Raw genomic sequence first — 18249 nt, forward strand, 5'->3', positions numbered from 1 at the left:
ACGAATACAATTTATCCAAATAATACGTCTATATAGACAGCGTAGGGTCGTTTTGGTTATATTTGATTTAATAATTTATTTCAAATGTGAAAAAAAACATTCGAAAAAATGTGCGCGTAATTTTTTTTTTGATAAATTTTTTGTTTTTGGTTTTCAAATAAATAATTAAATACAACGAAATCACACACGAAACAAAAAAAAATTACATTACAGATTATAATTTGATCTATAAATATGATTCACTGAAATCATTTTCCGATAATTTTGATGTTTTTGCTGTTGCTGTTGATGTTTGAAATCCAGAATCACTGGTCATATCCATATTTATATCATTTGTATTTGTCAATATTTGATGATGATTTTCCATATCTGGTTCCTGTATCCGAACAGCTTTTTTCAATATTGTTTTTACTTGTGTTTTATCTTTTTCCTCTAAACGTTTACGTTCCATTTGTTCTTTAGTTAATTGTTCAATTTTCTTTTTAACTTCTTCAATTTGTCTTTCTTTTTCAGAAATTTTTGATTTTAATTCATCATTTTCACTATTCAATCGAATAAATCTTTCTTCTTCTTCTTTTGTTGACATTGTTTCATGAAATGCATTATTCATACCTGAACCTAAATTCTGTTGATGTTGTACAATGGCAACAATTTTCGGTACAAAAATCAATGCCATCGATAATATACAACAGAATATTATTGTCAGGCCAATGAATGCAAAATGTGAATTAACTTGATTATCAATAACTAATGATACTGGTCCAGTTATTAAACATAATATCTATTTTTATTTTTTTAAAAATTAAAAAGAATAATTTACAATTATAAAATTTTGTAAAATCATAATATCCATTACACATACCACAACATTATAAATACTCATTGCAACAAGTCTTGAATCATTAATTTGTTTTAATTTGGCACTTCTTGTTTCATATGATAAAAATAGACCAAAACACAATACCAAACCTTTATAGCCATATAATAAACCATACCAAATTAAACTTGCTTCACAATGTTCTAATAATGGTTGAAACTATTTTTTTCAAAGTGTTTTTAATTTGCAAAATTTTCCCAAAAAACAATATAAATCAACAAACCTTAACATCATCATCAATAGTTGATGGTGGATCTTCTAATGGAAAATATTCCATACGTCTTGACATTGGATCATAAATATACCAAATAACTAAAATTATTAAATCCAACGTACAGAATACGGTTATAATCAGATAGCTTTGATTATTGTTAATCTGTTTATGTTAAAATAGATTAGATCCGAACAAAGCAAGATAAAATCAAACAAACACAAACCTTTCGTTTATTCTGTGTATGCAATACATGACATGTCCATATTTTTGCAAACATTGCACCGAAAAATAATGAAAATCCAATGGATAGAAAGAATGCTCTCGACTAATAAGAAATATTGAAAAAAAAATCATCAAACAGTCCATAAACAAACAAACAAACAAACATACATTACAAACAACTTCAAAATAATCAATACCAATATCTTGGCCATCTAAACCGAATAATTGTACCGAAATTAAACAAAATATACAACCAACTAACATTATATTATTCGATGATGGACTTGACATTTGAATAAATCTATAAAGTAAATTAGAATGGAATTTAGATTAGTTTTGTAATTAAAAAAAAATTAACCAATTTGTAACATCCAACAACCATTTTAAAAAACATACCTATTATTACTATATTTATAATTAAAACAAAGTAATGAAATAGCAAATAAAATACCAATAATAGCAACAGCACTAATCGATACAAATAATGTACGATTTACAGTCATTAATGTTGGTACAATTTCTGTACGATCTTTTGGTACACGACCATTTATATACCACTAGCATTGCAAGCCATTGGCCATTGGCTTCGTCCACTAAGTGGACGAAGTCTAGCTTAGTCAAAGGCCAAGTCCAATGCAAGCCAGCCATTTGTTTATGTAAAAATCAAAGATCCTTATAAATAAAAAATGCAAGCCATCCATTTTTCGAGCATGCGCATTGAAATAGAAAAAGTGTTTCGTCTCAGCCAGCCAGCCAGTCAGTGTTTTACTTTTTTATGTTATTAGATTGTTCACGATCTAACCATGTTAGATTATCTGTTGCTGTATCATAAAAACCTAATGTTTGATATGTACCATTGATCATTTGTTCGATTAATGTCCATGAAATACGATCACCAATATCGTTGAATGCAACATCGCCTGTTTTTTTGATTTAAAAAAAAATGTAATTTCAACAAAAACGAAAAGAAAAAAAAACATGAAAAATTATACCTGAAACACCTAAAAATTGTACACGTTGTAATTCTGATTTAATAATATCAGTTATTTCTTTTTTTTCATAATCAAAATCATCCAATGACATTCCTAATTCATTCAATCTGGCTATTGAACGATTTAATGCAAATGCAACAGCCCATATTGCATCATATGCTAATGGTGCTTCTTGAAAACCTTCTTGTGGTTTTTCACCATGTGGAAACCATTCTTTATATTTTGGTAATTGTTTTTGATATTCATGTAGCCAATCTTTGGCTGTCATTCCTAAATTTTTTGATTATTTAAAAACAAAAACAAAAATGATAAGATTTGAATCAGAATTAAGTGAATAATTTTCTATAAGTAATAAAAAATACCAGCAATTGTAATCTCTGGTCCTTGATTTAACATTAATGCTTCAGTTGTAAAATGTTTTTCAACAACAGCCAACATTTCATCCATTGTACAATTAATACCGGATGATGGATGAAACCAATTATCTTCATACCAACCGATTAAAAACCAAACATGTTGTTTACCATAAAGACCATTTTTATATGCTTCACACATCATTTTTCTTGCTGCACCACCATATGCCATAGCGACAATAATTCTTGCATCTTGTCTAGCTAAACTTTTAACCGCTTCGGTTGGATCATCAAGAAACGATACTCTTGTTACTATTTCAATATCAGCTTCTTTACATTTAATCTCTAAATCTTTTCCGGTCTTTAACGGGGAAATTAATTAAATTAATTTAATTAAAAAATCAAAAATCAAAAATCAATTAGGGATTTTTTAATAAAATCCACTTACAGTTACAAATACTTCTTCCGCTTCAATTATTATAGCTATTCTTGTCCATTTAAATTTTTTAAATAATTTTACTCTTGTTGGATTATGTATTGTTGCTGATGGATGTGTACGAAAAAATGTTGGAAAACGTTTTCGATCAGACAAAGCTGGTGAACTTGAACCATAACCAATAACAATTAGATTATACATTTTTGCCGTTTCGGCTATTGTTGAACAAACAATTGAACAACCACCTAATATTAATGTTTTATTTGGTGGTGTATAGATTAGATCATATAGAACGGCTGAACTTAAACCTGGATCACACTGGATAATGATGGTGGTGGTGGTGGTGGTGGTGAAAAAATCAAATCAAATCAATCAATCAATCAAATGTATATTGAAGAAACCCAAAAACCATCATTTACCTGACTATTATTCCATGTGATATTTAAATAATAACCGGATAATAAATTTTCATTATTATTAACATCTTCTAATGCCATCATTGCTGCCGGTAGACAACCTTGTCCACCAATCCAACCAGTCGTACCATTCATTGGAAATAGACCACCAATTTCAATATATTTTAATTTACTTTTATCCAATTGTTTACGTTTTGTTGTTGTTGTTGATGAATATTGTGATACTGGTGATGATGATCGTGGCGATATTGAATTATCATCATAATGATGATGATTATAACGATCAATAAATGATCGATAATTATTATCATTATAATGAATTGAATTACAAAATTCTATAATTACAATTACAATTATAATGAATAACGATAATAATAATGATGATGATTTATAATAAAAAGATTTTAAAATTATATTCAAATTCATGATTCTAATTTGTTGTTGTTGTTGTTTTAAAGGAAATTATCACGGTTCCAATAGAAAAAAACAACAACAACAAACGCTGGAGAGAGGGAGAAAAGTTCATTCAAGAATTTTATGCCCGACCAAAAAAGAATTCGACCCGAACCAAGAATTTTTTTTTTTTTTTTTTTGGTACATTCGTTTTACGCATGTTTCATTTTGGATCTTCTTTTTTTTCTTGGGAACGAACGAAATGAGCAAATGAGAAAATCAAAAAACAAGATTTGCGAATTCAATTTCAATCGGTTTTTTGTAAAATTTCATTTCCTTAATAAAATTTGCCTTGTTTTTTTTTACAAATTGAAACGATTGCCTGGTGAATCTGTTTTCGAAACCCAAAAAAAAAAAAAAATACAAGTTCCAAAACATGCAAATTCAAATTCCGGGAATATTATTTGACCTTAAAGACTTTCTTTTTTTAATTAGAAAAAATTTTTTGATGATTCGGCCATACATACTGCATTTGGATAATGAGAAAATGAAGAAGATGCCATTTTGTTTACCTTTTCGTTTCTTTTTTAAGCAGTGGTTTTCATTATTATTATTATTATTGCTGTCTGTGTGTGTGATGATGATGATGTTTCTCTGTCCGCTACAACTGTTGCCATTTTCTTTGTGAATCAAAATTGATTCGTTTCACAATTATCGATCGTCTTTTTTTTCTGATTCGTTCGGAAAAAAAACACATTCGATATTCGATGATTGCGCAAGCGTTTATTTTGGTTGTTTATATTTTCATTTTTTTGCTTCAATTTTTTTTTCTAATTGGGCGCCATTCATCTCCGTGTGTGTACATCCCCGTATTGAAAATCCACAAGGAAATCCATTTCGAAATTGATCTTTTTTTTTGTGATTTGCCACTACCATTACTGATAGTGGTAAAGATCCAAAAAACAGATTGACGGTTGCAGGCAATTTTTTTTTGTTTTGTTTATCCGGAATATAAAAAAAAAATCTTTTACCTTTATCATTTTTAAAAAACAACAACAAGTATTAAATATATAGCAGTGAACCAACCGACCAACCACCCACGCAAAAATGTTTCAATTGGAACAATTGCTATATACAGGTAATAAAGAGATCAACAACGAAAAAAAACACCAAAAACAAACATCGGACAACAAATGAATAAACGGACGAAAAATTGTCATCAAAAACCATGATCAAAGAAGAATCTTTTTAAAAAATGATGATGATGAGGATGCCTCAAAGATATTTTTTATTTTGCTACAAGTGTGTGTTGCTGGCCTTTGGCCAGCAGCACGCACACTTGCTTCAGCCCGTAGATTCTGGCAGATGAGCGGCTACGCCGCCCATCTCCCAAATCTTTGGCTGAAGTTTTGTTCTTGCGATCGATCCAACTATTTATTTGTTTCGGGTCTAACCGAAAATTGGTCAAAAAATACCGCTAGTGGAGAAAATCGCCAAAAATAGCCACAAATATTGGCGCTTTAGTTAGTTCCTCCTGGAAAACCTAATTGCACAAACCTAACCTAACCTGCTTAAACCAAATTTAAATTATATTTGAATATTTCCACTTTTTGGCTATTTTTCCTATTGAGATTTTTTGCAAACCACAATTTTCTCTAAGGCCGCGGTCCCATTGCAATGAGACCGGGGCCTAAGCGTTAACAATTGTTTCTATCCTGAAACATTTCGTGTTGCGCAGACTGTTGCGCACACTGACTATTTCTGCAGACCCTTTCTATCACATTTGTGTATTAAAAATTTCCTAACACATTTCTCTGGTCACCATACTTTTTTGTGCACGACACTCTCGAGAAGCTTCGCTTCTCGTGTTTATTAATAAGATATACAAATTCTCTCTCTCTCTCTCCTCAAATTACGATGTGAGAAAGTAAACAAAAATGAAAATGAAAATGAAAAAATCCCAATCTTTTTTTTGCAAAAAGACAGACTTAGAGGAAGTGGCAACAATTTTTTTCTTTTTCGTTCCATTTGTATATTCACTGCATATTGATCATAATGCTACTTCCTTTTTGATATTGGATCCACTCACACACACACACACACGCCCATACTCCCTCCTTTTTTTTGTGTCCTGCAATCATCAAATATTTTTTTTTTTGGTTTTAGATGCAGCAAATGCTGTTGTTTGGCGCCATGATCATCAATATCAATTATTTTCTTTGCTTCTAAAAAATGAACATCATTTTTTTCTTCTATATATAAATGGCTGACAATTGTTATCGTACCAGAAACAACAACAACAAAATATTGTTAAAGAAGATAAGCGAGCAAAATGATAATTAAAAAAAAAAATCCAATTTGAACCAAAACAAAAAAAAAGGAAGTGGTAAAAGTGAAAGCAACGCAGAGGATGAGGAAGATACAGTGAAAAAAAACGACGACGATGATGATTGGTAGGGGGATATCCACTTTTCCAGATATTTTCAATGCAACATTTGGTAAACATCCCATCATCATCATCATTCGACAATTCTCATTTCAACGATAATGACAAATAGTTGGTGCGGTTAGTATATATGTGTGTGTGTGTGTTGAAGAATCGAGTTTGGCTGATGAGATTCTTTCTTTCTATCACAATCGGCAATTCAATGTATATGTTGTGTGTGTGGTTTGTTTGTTTTTTTTCGTTCGTTCGTTCGTTCGTTCATTTCGAGAATATGCGCGTTATTGAATTTTGATGCCGAATATTGTGTATGTTTGTTTTGTGCAAATAACCAAACCAAACCAGAAAAGACGAAGTTGAAGATTTTCTTTTGCCGTATGTTTTCTGGCCTGTATATGTTGTGTGTGTGATTCCAAACAAGAAACGAAAACGAAAACAACCATCAACATCGACATCATCATCCTGTGACTGCAACAATTTTTTTTTTTTTTTTTTTGTTAATAATATTCGTTTCACTCTCTAACCTAATATTTTTTTTTTTTTTTTGCTTTCTTCAATCGTCGCAACCAGTGCCCAGTATTATTATTATTGTTGTTGTTGTTGTTTTTGTTTTGAAAGTAATAATAATAAATTCTGTTCATTAAAATTCTTTTTTTTTCAGAGAAAATAATCTACAAAAAAAATAAAAAAGATTTTAAAGTTTAATGTTGTTGTTGTTGTTGTTGTTGTTATTGTCTTTGTTTTCGGAATTGAAAAAAAATTCTTGATATTTTTTCATCAATTTTGTTGTTGTTGTTGTTGTTGATGGTGGTGGTTGATCATCATCATTGTTTTGATAATGTTTTTTTTCTTGTTGGTTTTTCTTTATTTAATCATTAAAAAAATTATCATCAACGTTGCAACAACAAACAGCAACTAAATTATTAGCATCAAATTATTAATGTTGTGTTTTTCTATATATCTTGATTGATTGCAACAAAAAACAAAATAATTATAATGATGATCATCATGATATCATGATCATCATCAATACATTGATATTTGTTATTGATCAATGATGTTCATTTTGGATTTAGAATTTATGACACCTTGAAAATCGAATCTTCAACAACAACAACAACATCAGCAGCAGCAGCAAAACGTTCGAATTCGAATGTTTGTTTTTTGTTATCGTTCGAATTCGAATGTTTTGTTACATTTGTATCGACCATTGGCGATTTTTTTTTAACAAAATTTAAATTTTAAAAGTTTCTTTTTCTTAAAAAAAGAAAAGAAATATCATCAATTTTTTTTGGAAAGAATATAATATTTTGTTTGGAAATATATGTGTGTGTATAGATGTGTGTTTGTTGATTCATCTATATATTTATTATTATATATGTAATGAATGCATATATGAATGTTTGTAATTTGTTTGTCTAAAAATAGAATCTAAAATCATCATCATCATTGAAAGAAAATCAACAAAAAAAAATATATAAAACATCATATACACAAGTCACCAAACTAAACGAAAGAAAAATCAACGAACTTATTAGGTTATTTGTGTGGTTATACAATGTGTATGTTTGTTTGTTTGTTTGTTTGAATGAACACAAAAAATAAAAAAAAATAACAAAATTGAAGAAACAATCAGATTGAACAATGTTATTATTATCATCATTTGGCATCAATTATTATTATAAAAAATTCTACAAAAATTAATAATAATTATCAACTGATTGAAATTAAAATAGGAACAAAAAACAATTTAATTGTAGACTAGATTTTATTGTTGTTTTTTATTATTATTATTATCAATTTCCATCGTTATCATCATTATCAACGATAATATTTTATCCAAAAATCAAGTGCATTTAGGTCCATATTCATAATGATTACTGTTTGTAATTGATGAAAAAAATTATTGTGAAAAAAATTATATCCAAAGATCTATTAGTGAGCTTGTTTATTTGTAATGTTTGTTTTTGTTTTTTCATCACTAAGAATTAATCCGAATGATAATGATGATGATGACGATGATGAAGATGAAGATGAAGACCCACACAAATTTCAATCCTTTATAAATATAAACATGGAATCTTCTTCTTCTTCTTCTTCAGTTTGGACAACATTAAAAATGATGGATAGGAAAAAATTATTGAATTTTTCATCACTAACTTATCACCATCATCTTTAAACATACATAGTGTTTGTGTTTGTGTGTGTTTTTTTCATTGTTTTTTGTATCATATAATATTGATTATGGGCAATGCGAATTAATCAATTAAAATTTGTTTGTTAAATTGATTGAAATCAATCGATTTCATTTGACAAAAAAAAAAAAAGACAAACTTCGATAAAAACGAATAAAAGTTTTCGTTGTTGTTGTTGTTTGCATCTGTTTTTACGTTGCATTTCGCTATTATGTGGTCATCAACAACTTTATAATGATATTGCGTCAATTCACCATTATTATTAATTTGAAATCATCATCAAATAACGTTGACAATTTATTTAAATTTTCAAATGATCATTTTTTTTCTTTGTAATTCGTAAAAGATAACGACGACTACAATAGCAAATTTTGTTTGTTTGTTTTGTTTTCAAAATTAATGAATTAGAAAAAAATTAATCAACGAAAGCCATCGACTCATCAAAAACAACAAACAAACAAACAAAATGGCTAATCCACGAAAATTTAGCGAAAAGATTGCTCTGCACAATCAAAAACAAGCGGAAGAGACTGCAGCATTCGAGGAAATTATGAGAGAAGTAATGGGCGCCACTAGAAATAGGGTATGTTTAACAAAAAAGAAATTTTTTAAATTTTTTTATGTTTCACAACTAAAACTCTATTTAAATTGATTTTTCCATATTGCAGAATTGATTTATTGTCGTTTCAATTTAATTCAATTCTAAAAAAAAATGTTTTTTAGTTTCTATCCATCTGGTATTTCCGTTTTTCCAATAAAAACACTTGTTGTTGTGAAAAACGATTGACGATTCATTCAATTTATTTATTTATTTTTTCTTTGTTAAATTCAATCACGTTGAATTACGTTGAACGATTCATCAATGACGCGATACAACAACAACAAAAATAATTTAATTGTTATTATCATCGTGTCATTATTGTTGGCCATACATTATAGATGAATATTGGTAGCCATATTAAGTATTTGCAAAAGATTTTATATATAATAATTTTATAAAAGTTTTCATAAATTTGAAAGGAAATATTAGCCATATTGGTTGATGTTTGTCCTGTTTATTTTTTTTTCATTAATGTTTTGTTGTTGTTGTTGTTGTTGTTCAGTTTTGTTCTCTATATTCTCATATTTTTCTGTACTTCTTTTTCTCTTATTTGTTTAAATGAATGGGTTTTTTCCCTTTTCGTTTGTTCATTTGTTTTTTTATTTCATTGTCAAAGGCTTTGGGCCATTTTTGTTTTCATTGAACATTGTTTATTTGTTTAATTCTTGTTTAAAGTTTCAATTTTCTTCTTCTGTTTATTACAATGTATAAAATTTCATTTGATATTCTCATGTTTGTTGGATGATTTTGAATGCTAAAAATTTAGCAAATTCTATTCAATATAGAACGAAAAAAAGAATTCTAACAACAATTTAATTTCAATTTTTTTTTTACTTACCGATAAAATTACAGATGAACAAAAAATGAACACAAAAAATGATTTTGTTTAATGACATTCAATTTTCATTTTCATTTATTTTTTTTTCATTTTGTTATTTTATAAATAATAATAATAATAACAACATTATTAAATGGCTGGGCGACAACAACCATCATCATGGATGATAATGATAATGATGACAAGTTCAAATAATAATAATAATAATAATAATTATTATTATTATTTTTTTATTTTCTAATTTTGCTTGTTGTCATCGTCATCATTATCATCGAGTTTATTTTTATGATTTGTTATTTTGCTGGAATTATGAATCTATAAATACTGACTGAAAGAAAAAAAAATGAAGATATTTAATTGGGCCAGGAAAATCAGTGATCAGCTTCCATATTCTTTTCGGAATACAGGGTGTTTTAAAAGTGATGACTTCTTTTTTTCAACAAAAAAAAACATCCTGTATAAGAATAGAATGAAAAATAAAATAAACTTTATCCTTTTTCCCAAAAGAGTTATATAACAGTGAATTTTTTTTTTTGTTGACTTTCAAACCTTTAAATCTTTATGTCGGTTTCGTAATTATTAAAACAAATGAAAATGAAAAATTCTTAGAGTTACCTTGGTATTAAATTTTGTTAGTGAAAAAGAATTTCAAGAATAGATGGATCATCATTATAGTTAAGATGATGATGATGATGATAAAATACGTTATTATTTCTTTCGCTATATAAACATTAAAAAATTTATTTAAAAATACAAAAAAAAAAAAACTGAAAGTAGAAAAGTTCATTGTTAATGTCAATGGTTTGCTTGATTTTAATTTTTTTTCAAAATAAAAAATAAAATTAATCAACTCTAACCCGATTACTTAGAATTCTGGACAAATTCTAACCCTATTTCTATTAATATTATTACAATGCAATTTATTTGTTTGTCTAATTCTTACAAATTATTAATCAGATAAATGATGAACGCTTGCTTTGTTTCGTTTTTTTTGTTGAATAAATCAAAAATGATTATGATTATAAAATTGAATAAATCAGATTTTTATTTCTCTCATTCATTTCATTAGAATTTTTATTTTTATTTTTTATTTTTCGTTGCATTCCATTTCGACGATGGCGTTAATCACAAATAGAATATATCATTTTGTTAATGTTGATGATGATAATTATTATGCACAACATTTTTTTTTGCACTTTGAAGATTTTTTTTCTTGCTTTCTGTCGCTACTGATTTTCTCCTCTTCAATAATCTCTCTCTCCCTTTGATTGGAAATTGTCCTTGGCCATCAATGTTGTTGTTGTTGTTGTTGTTGGATTTTTTTTTCATTTTTCGTTCGTTCATTAGAATTGGATTTCGTTTGATCGATAAATTACATTTAATTGTGAGAAGAATTGAAAAATAAAAACGAAAATTGAAAATGAAATTATTAATGCGAATCACAGACAAGCAAAATTGTGTAGAAAAAAAATGTTGAAACAACCAAAGAATTATAACAACAACAACAACAAAATTGCAGCCATCGTGTGATAATTTGTTCTTGTTTGTTTGGTATTGAAAATCAATCAATTTTTTTGTTGTTGAAAAAAAATTACAATCTTGCCTTTTTTTCATGGTTTTTCTTGAATTTTTTTTTATGAAGAAAAAAAAATATGAAAGTGCAATAATAACAACAAACAAAATGTAATCATCATTAGGATTATCAAGTAGATGAAATTTAAATCTATAAGTGATGATCGATTGAATGTTTTTTTTTGATTAATCAATTAATCTTGTAAGTTTTAACGTGGGCAATGGATAATTTCGTTTACTATTTTAGATTTATGTAAGAAATTTTCAAAACAGAAGATTTTAATTCTTTCATTGAATAGTGATTTAATATTTTGTTTTCGTTTTCGTTCTTTGAGTTTTCTCGAATCTAACGTTGTTGGTTTTTTTTCAATTATTGTTTTCGGCTTATTTTTCGGTGTGTTTTCATTTTGACGATTCTGGAAAATAATCGATTTTTTTTGTAGATCTCATTTCCAAGTTTTTTCGAGCTCTTTTATTGTTATCATGAGAAAAATCAAATAATACAAACAAACACGAAATTGCTTATTTGAATTATCATTTTTCTTTTTCTTGTCTTGCTCTATTGTTTTTATCTTTTAATAAATTTTTTTCCATTTTTTTTTCGTTTGATCAAATCTTTAGACATCATCATATAATAATCAACCGGTACAACCTCTACCACCAATTCAATCACAAAATCATCTGCATATAACATCTACATTTAATCCGGCCAATCGTGCTGGTTCATTGCCGAATGTTAATCATATTGAACAACAACAACAACAACCTACGGATTCAATTTCCAATAATAATAATAATAATAATAATAACAATCAAAGCTCAAATGGCACTAATGTGACAACCACATGTATTGATTTACAAAGTGCCTTGAATAATTTACAGGAGATTAAAAATGATAATATCATCAATAATAATGATCTAACATCATCAACATGTTCACGAAGAAATACACTTAATAATTCGGTAACAGGAAATCATCAAACAACAAATGCAGGTATTAGTGGCCAAATGGCAATCAGTTCTGGACATCGTCATCATAGTAGCCATAATATCTCATCAATGTCATGTGGCGTAATGAGCGGTGGTAATAGGTCACCAACATCACAAACATCATCATCATCAGGATATAATGAACAACAAACCATGCGTTTTATGCATGCACATCGTCGATCTCAATCGCCTTATTCAATGAATAATAATGCATATCTAAGTCCACCAGATGCCGAAACACAATGGCGTCGTACGAATTCCGATTCAGCATTACACCAAAGTAGTAATAATTCAGCATCATTAATGACAAATCATCATCATCATCATCAACAACAACAAACATCACCGATCGATGTAATTGGTGGTTTTAATCAGATATTACATCATTATAATCAACAACAACATTCACCAACAACAAATAATTCATCACCTCAAGATTCCTGCAATAATTCACCGGGTCAAACACCGGGAACTACAATTAGTAGCGGATCAGCAGCAATGGTAATCGATGGTGCAACAATATTATATTCTAATTCAAGCAGTGATAATCAACAAATGATGAATTGGAATATTGTTCGCGCAATGAATAATGATAATAATGGTAATAATGATACTGATGATAAATTTTTACTCAGTGCATCGTTACCAGATGCCCATCTAAGACCACGTTCATGTGAAGTACCGGGTATAAATATTTATCCCAGTCAAGAAGATGGTACTATGACCAATAATAATAATCAAAATGATACGAATCAAATACATCATATAACAATATCATCCAATACCGGTTCATTACCGGATCTAACTAATTTAAATTTTCCTGTGCCATTAAATGTACCAATAGATGGTACAACTGATGAACAACAACAACAAAATCTTATGAAACATATGTCGAATAATGTGAATACAAATTCATCTTATTCAAATGGACCGGATTCACCTTATTCACCAACATCATCTCACAATTCCAATCTTTCACCACCGCCACCGTGCACAATGATGCAACAACAAACACAATCACGAAAAAATCAATCACCAAATCGTCGGCAACAATCACCAGGACCATCACCATCACCAACAGCACAACGTCGTCGTGCACATCATAATGCCAATACAATGGTCATGGGTAATCCACGACAACAACAAGCTCAACAAACGCAACAACAGCAGCAAGTATGTTATGATTGTCATTTTCATTTGCAAAAGCATCATCCAAATATCCAGCTTTTAGCATCCTAAGATTCCCAAATCTAATAAACAACTATTCCTTAAGCTTAAACTCGAAATAACACACAAACAGATATTCATTCAATTTAAGGTTTCCTTATTAACTATCAATTGACCTTCATTTTTCATCGCTTCTGTATTCATATTATTAACCTTAGAATCATTATAAATGAAAATTCCCATTATCTTTTCTATTAGGGTTTAATGATGGTTACAAACGAATGTTGTGGTGATGATAATCGTTTACCTCCATTATCACCTTATAATCATCATCAATATTCACCAAATTCTCCTCATCAACATCACCAACAACAATCGAATAATTTAAATAATGTAAATTTAATAAATGGCCATTCGACATCACCTTCATCTTTCCATCACCAACAAATGAATAATCATTTTCAGTTCGGAAATCATGCAACCAGTACGCCCATTACAATGACTTGTCCCAATGTAATTTTTTTTTGATTATTCAGATTTTATTGCTATTGAATCAATATCCTAAACAAAGAAAGAATAATAACCCAAAACAAATTGCAAATAGAAACAATTGCCCAGAATTTGGATCGTTTAATTGATTTTTTTTCTCCAAAATTATTCGGAATATTTGATCGATTTGTTGATTTATTTTCATTCATTCGATTTTTATTGTATTTTCTTATTTTTCTTAGATGGCAACGATGGGGGCACATCGCAGTACAACTCCAAGTGATTCGTGTTCTGCACCAACATCGCCCGCATCTCAGAATATATCACCATCAAATTCACCCGAATTAACTATCAATAATGTTGGTGGTGGAGGTAATAATCAACCGAATGGTCTATCAAATGCATCGACTTCGACAAATCAACATTTTAATCAATCATATAGTTCTCCATCGTATCAAAATCAACAGCAAGCCAATTTATTACAACATCAATTGGAACAATTTCGTATGACAAATGATACGGAACCCGGTGGCTATGTGGTAATTATTATTTATTTTGCTTGTAAATTGGTTGCCAATTCTATTTTTTTTCTATTCATAGATGGCTTGTACGGCCGATATGATTCAACAGCAGCAGCAGCAGCAACAACAACAACAACAACAGCAACATGGAAATAATGGCCAAAATTCCAATGTATTTTATCTTGATTCAATCACATTAAATCAATTTAATGATAATACATCGACAATTGTAATGTCATCATCACCACAGCATCAATCACAGCAACAACAATTTAATTCACAACCACCTTCAACACAACAAGATCACCAACAAGGATCACCATTTGGTCAAAATGATGGTCTTTTTTATGATTCAAGTCAATCATTAACATTGAATACAATGCCAACAGAATCATTTCTTAAAACTGATCTACCTGGACTTTATCAACAGCATCAAACACAAAATAATGGGCAACAACATTTGTCAAATTCAAGTCATTGTACAACGCCTCAAACACCATCAAGTATACCGGATATTATTTTAACTGGTAAACAATGAACAAAATAAATTATCATTATACCAGTAATAATCCTCATATTTTATATTGTTTTTTTTTCAAATATTATATAGGTCCGAACAATCTGGATGAAACATTACAAACATCGAATGATTTAATCAAAGATCTCAATAATATGAGCTCATTCGATACTGATATATTTGGTTGTCATAATGATGATATACGTGGAACAGTTGGAACATTCGATTCATTCGATCTAGATAGTCTACAAATGTTGAATGACATTGAAACAAATCATCAATGATGAAAAATATTTTTTGTTTTGTTTTGACTTTGTTATTGTTCACCGGATTCAATATAAATTTCATTTGTTCCAATATTATTTTTGAAACGGGAATTATCTTGGCACAGAGAAAAAAAAAATTTATTATAAACCCATTACCTATTACAAAGTCCAATCCTTAAAAACCTTATGTGTTCTTGTGTGTGTGTGTGTGTTTGTACCAAAGTTTCATTCTTCTTCACTTAAATTATTTATTATTTAAACTTTTTTTTTTTAATATCAATTTTTCATCATCATTAAGATTTTGGAGTGGAAAAAAAAATAAATGAGATTAAACTCTTGAATACAAAAGAAAAACATAACCAACAACCAAACCATATATGATTTGATTTAGAATACAAGAAAACAAATTTTTCCCATTTTTTTCATTCATGTTTTATTCATTCGATACTATTTCTTTTTTTCTTTTTTTTTGTTTCAATGTTAATTCCGATTTATGTTATTAGATTTTATGTTTTGTTTTGTTTTGCCAGTCTTTAATTCTATTATCATCTATCTATCAGATCAATCAATCAAATTACACTGAAATGGTACATTCACAGAGATCCAGATATATATCCAGAAACAATTTTTTCCTATCTGTGAAATTTCACTAAATATATTCCTGATTTAAAATGTAATGGGTGATTTGTGTTTGTGTGTGTGTTTGTTGTTTGTGTGTGTTTACAATCAATTTGAAATCAAATTTTTTTTCCCTCACTCTTTCTTTCTTTATTGACGTCCATTTTTCATCATTTATACCGGAAATTCTTGAAAATTCTTCTTTTTTTTTGTTTTGCCAATATACTTTTGATGATCAACAATCGATATTGTTTTCTTTCTCCGGTGTTTATTCTATTCATTTTTCATGGTTCCCTTTTTTGCTACCTGTTATATTCTTGTTATTCTTTTTTTTTCTATCCAGGTATATTTACAACAAAAAAAAAACACAAAATTTTCTGAAACATATATATATTGTTGCTGCCCTTTTCAATTTCATCATTTGTACAAACATTTTATACAAATAATGATTTTTTTAAAAAAACCGCCCTGTGAATACAATCGAGAATAACAACAACAACAACAACAATTTAAATCCAATCATCAAATTAACATTGATAAACACACACTCTCACACAAACATTCAGGATAAACTAATCTAATCAATCTACCTTGGGTTTTTCTTTTTCTTTTTCTTTTTTTTTCATTGAAGAAAATTGTGTGTGTGTGTGAAGTGAAGTGAAAAAAAATTGAATTTTGAAACAAAATTCTGAATAAACCGCACCTATGTTTCTTAAATATGCACACACACACACACCTACCAACATACACACAAACACCGAATTTGACCAAACTAAAATCGTGATCATAATTTATGACCAGATAGACCCTGTTTTGAATATGGTTGTTGAAATTTTTTCATTTTTTAAAAATCATGATTCTGGCTTCTTTTTTTTCGTTTGGTTATCACAAGAATTCACATACACACACACTGATTGATGACGATAAACCACCACCACTCTTTAAATCTTTTTTTTCATCCATTTTCTACATTTTACATTCTTATATCTTGAATTTTTTTTTTGTTTCTTACCATTATGCAAAATCGGGGAAAATGGAAACTTTCAAACCTGTTGATCAATCAGGTCAAACGAACCAGATTTTCTTTTCTTTTTTATACTTCAAATTTGCAAAAATTCTTTCTTTGGTTGTTTTTTTTTCTTTCTAAATTCTTTTTCCTTTATCCAATTCTATAGACCTGTGTGTGTGTGTATGTGGTATGAATTTACACGGAATTTTTCTATTTTGCAAAATTTTGGTTTTTCTTTTCTCTCTTTCTCATCACATGCATCACCTTTTTTTTTAAATAAATATTCAGCACATTCACCCACCCATCAACATACACACACACACCTCGATTGTAAATATTGTTTGACACAGAATATTCTCTACACAACGTAACACACACACACACACACACACAGAGTTGTAATCTCAGAAATCATTCGCATTGCCAAAATAATAAAAGAATCATCATCATCATTACATTACATTACGATTTATTCAATCAAAACAAAATTTGATTGATTAACATTGTTGTTGTTGTTGGTTTTTTTAAAATGAATTTTTCTTTTTCTTTTTTCACTCACTTACCTCTCTTTTTTTTGAAGAAATTTTTTTCAAATTTTGAATTCAACCTATCAAAGTGGTATGTTTTTGTTTTTTCTTTCTTTCTTCAATTCCATCATTATCATAATTGTTACACTTTTATTGAATTTGAAATTTTGTCACCACTCAAAAAAAAAAACAACAAAAACAACAACAACAAACTCATCAAATCATTGTTTTTTTTATTATTATTATAAAATCCTTTGATTCCTTTGACCTTTCCACTTTTGAAATATTACATAACACTCACACACACACACACATTCACTTACATACCTTATTATTAATTATATAAATATGTCTCTAATGAAAATAAAAATTTATCATTTTTTCTTTTTTTTTTTTGATGGATGAAACAAATCAAAATTAAATTCTTTTACTCGAAAATATCATTTTCCTGATTCAAGGTTGTTTCAGTGATTGGTTTTTTTCTTCTTACCTATTTTGAAAAACAGAATTTGAAAATAGAAGACGAGGAAGAAGAAGAATTTCCAGAAAATCAAATATTTCTCTTCCTATACCAGAAGAGATGTATATATATA

General features: G+C 28.6%; 2 protein-coding genes across 3 annotated transcripts; one reads left to right on the forward strand and one right to left on the reverse strand.

The window, feature by feature from the left end:
* Window positions 1–79: 79 nt before the first annotated feature.
* On the reverse strand, window positions 80–3977 carry LOC113795207 (gamma-aminobutyric acid type B receptor subunit 1-like). The gene is made up of 11 exons (XM_027345398.2): window positions 3514–3977; window positions 3107–3412; window positions 2668–3019; window positions 2306–2575; window positions 2099–2233; window positions 1710–1869; window positions 1482–1614; window positions 1315–1416; window positions 1101–1253; window positions 863–1036; window positions 80–781 (listed from the first exon to the last, which is right to left on the reverse strand). The coding sequence occupies exons 1-11, from the start codon at window positions 3934–3936 to the stop codon at window positions 227–229; spliced, it is 2763 nt and encodes a 920-aa protein (XP_027201199.2). The 5' UTR covers window positions 3937–3977; the 3' UTR covers window positions 80–226.
* Window positions 3978–8146: 4169 nt separating this feature from the next.
* Window positions 8147–15670, forward strand: LOC113795217 (uncharacterized). 2 transcript variants are annotated; one of them, XM_027345408.2, is made up of 6 exons: window positions 8151–9124; window positions 12174–13715; window positions 13968–14222; window positions 14441–14737; window positions 14799–15246; window positions 15330–15670. In XM_027345408.2, the coding sequence occupies exons 1-6, from the start codon at window positions 9008–9010 to the stop codon at window positions 15518–15520; spliced, it is 2850 nt and encodes a 949-aa protein (XP_027201209.2). In that variant the 5' UTR covers window positions 8151–9007; the 3' UTR covers window positions 15521–15670. The 2 variants fall into 2 exon arrangements, with proteins under 2 accessions (XP_027201210.2, XP_027201209.2); XM_027345409.2 differs by lacking the exon at window positions 13968–14222 and having other exon boundaries at window positions 8147–9124.
* The last annotated feature ends 2579 nt before the right edge of the window (window positions 15671–18249 follow it).

Source organism: Dermatophagoides pteronyssinus, unplaced genomic scaffold, assembly GCF_027571235.1.
Source record: "Dermatophagoides pteronyssinus isolate colony J.1.1.1.1 unplaced genomic scaffold, Derpt_VIB-CSIC_2022.12 sq0029, whole genome shotgun sequence".
NCBI lineage: Eukaryota > Metazoa > Arthropoda > Arachnida > Sarcoptiformes > Pyroglyphidae > Dermatophagoides > Dermatophagoides pteronyssinus.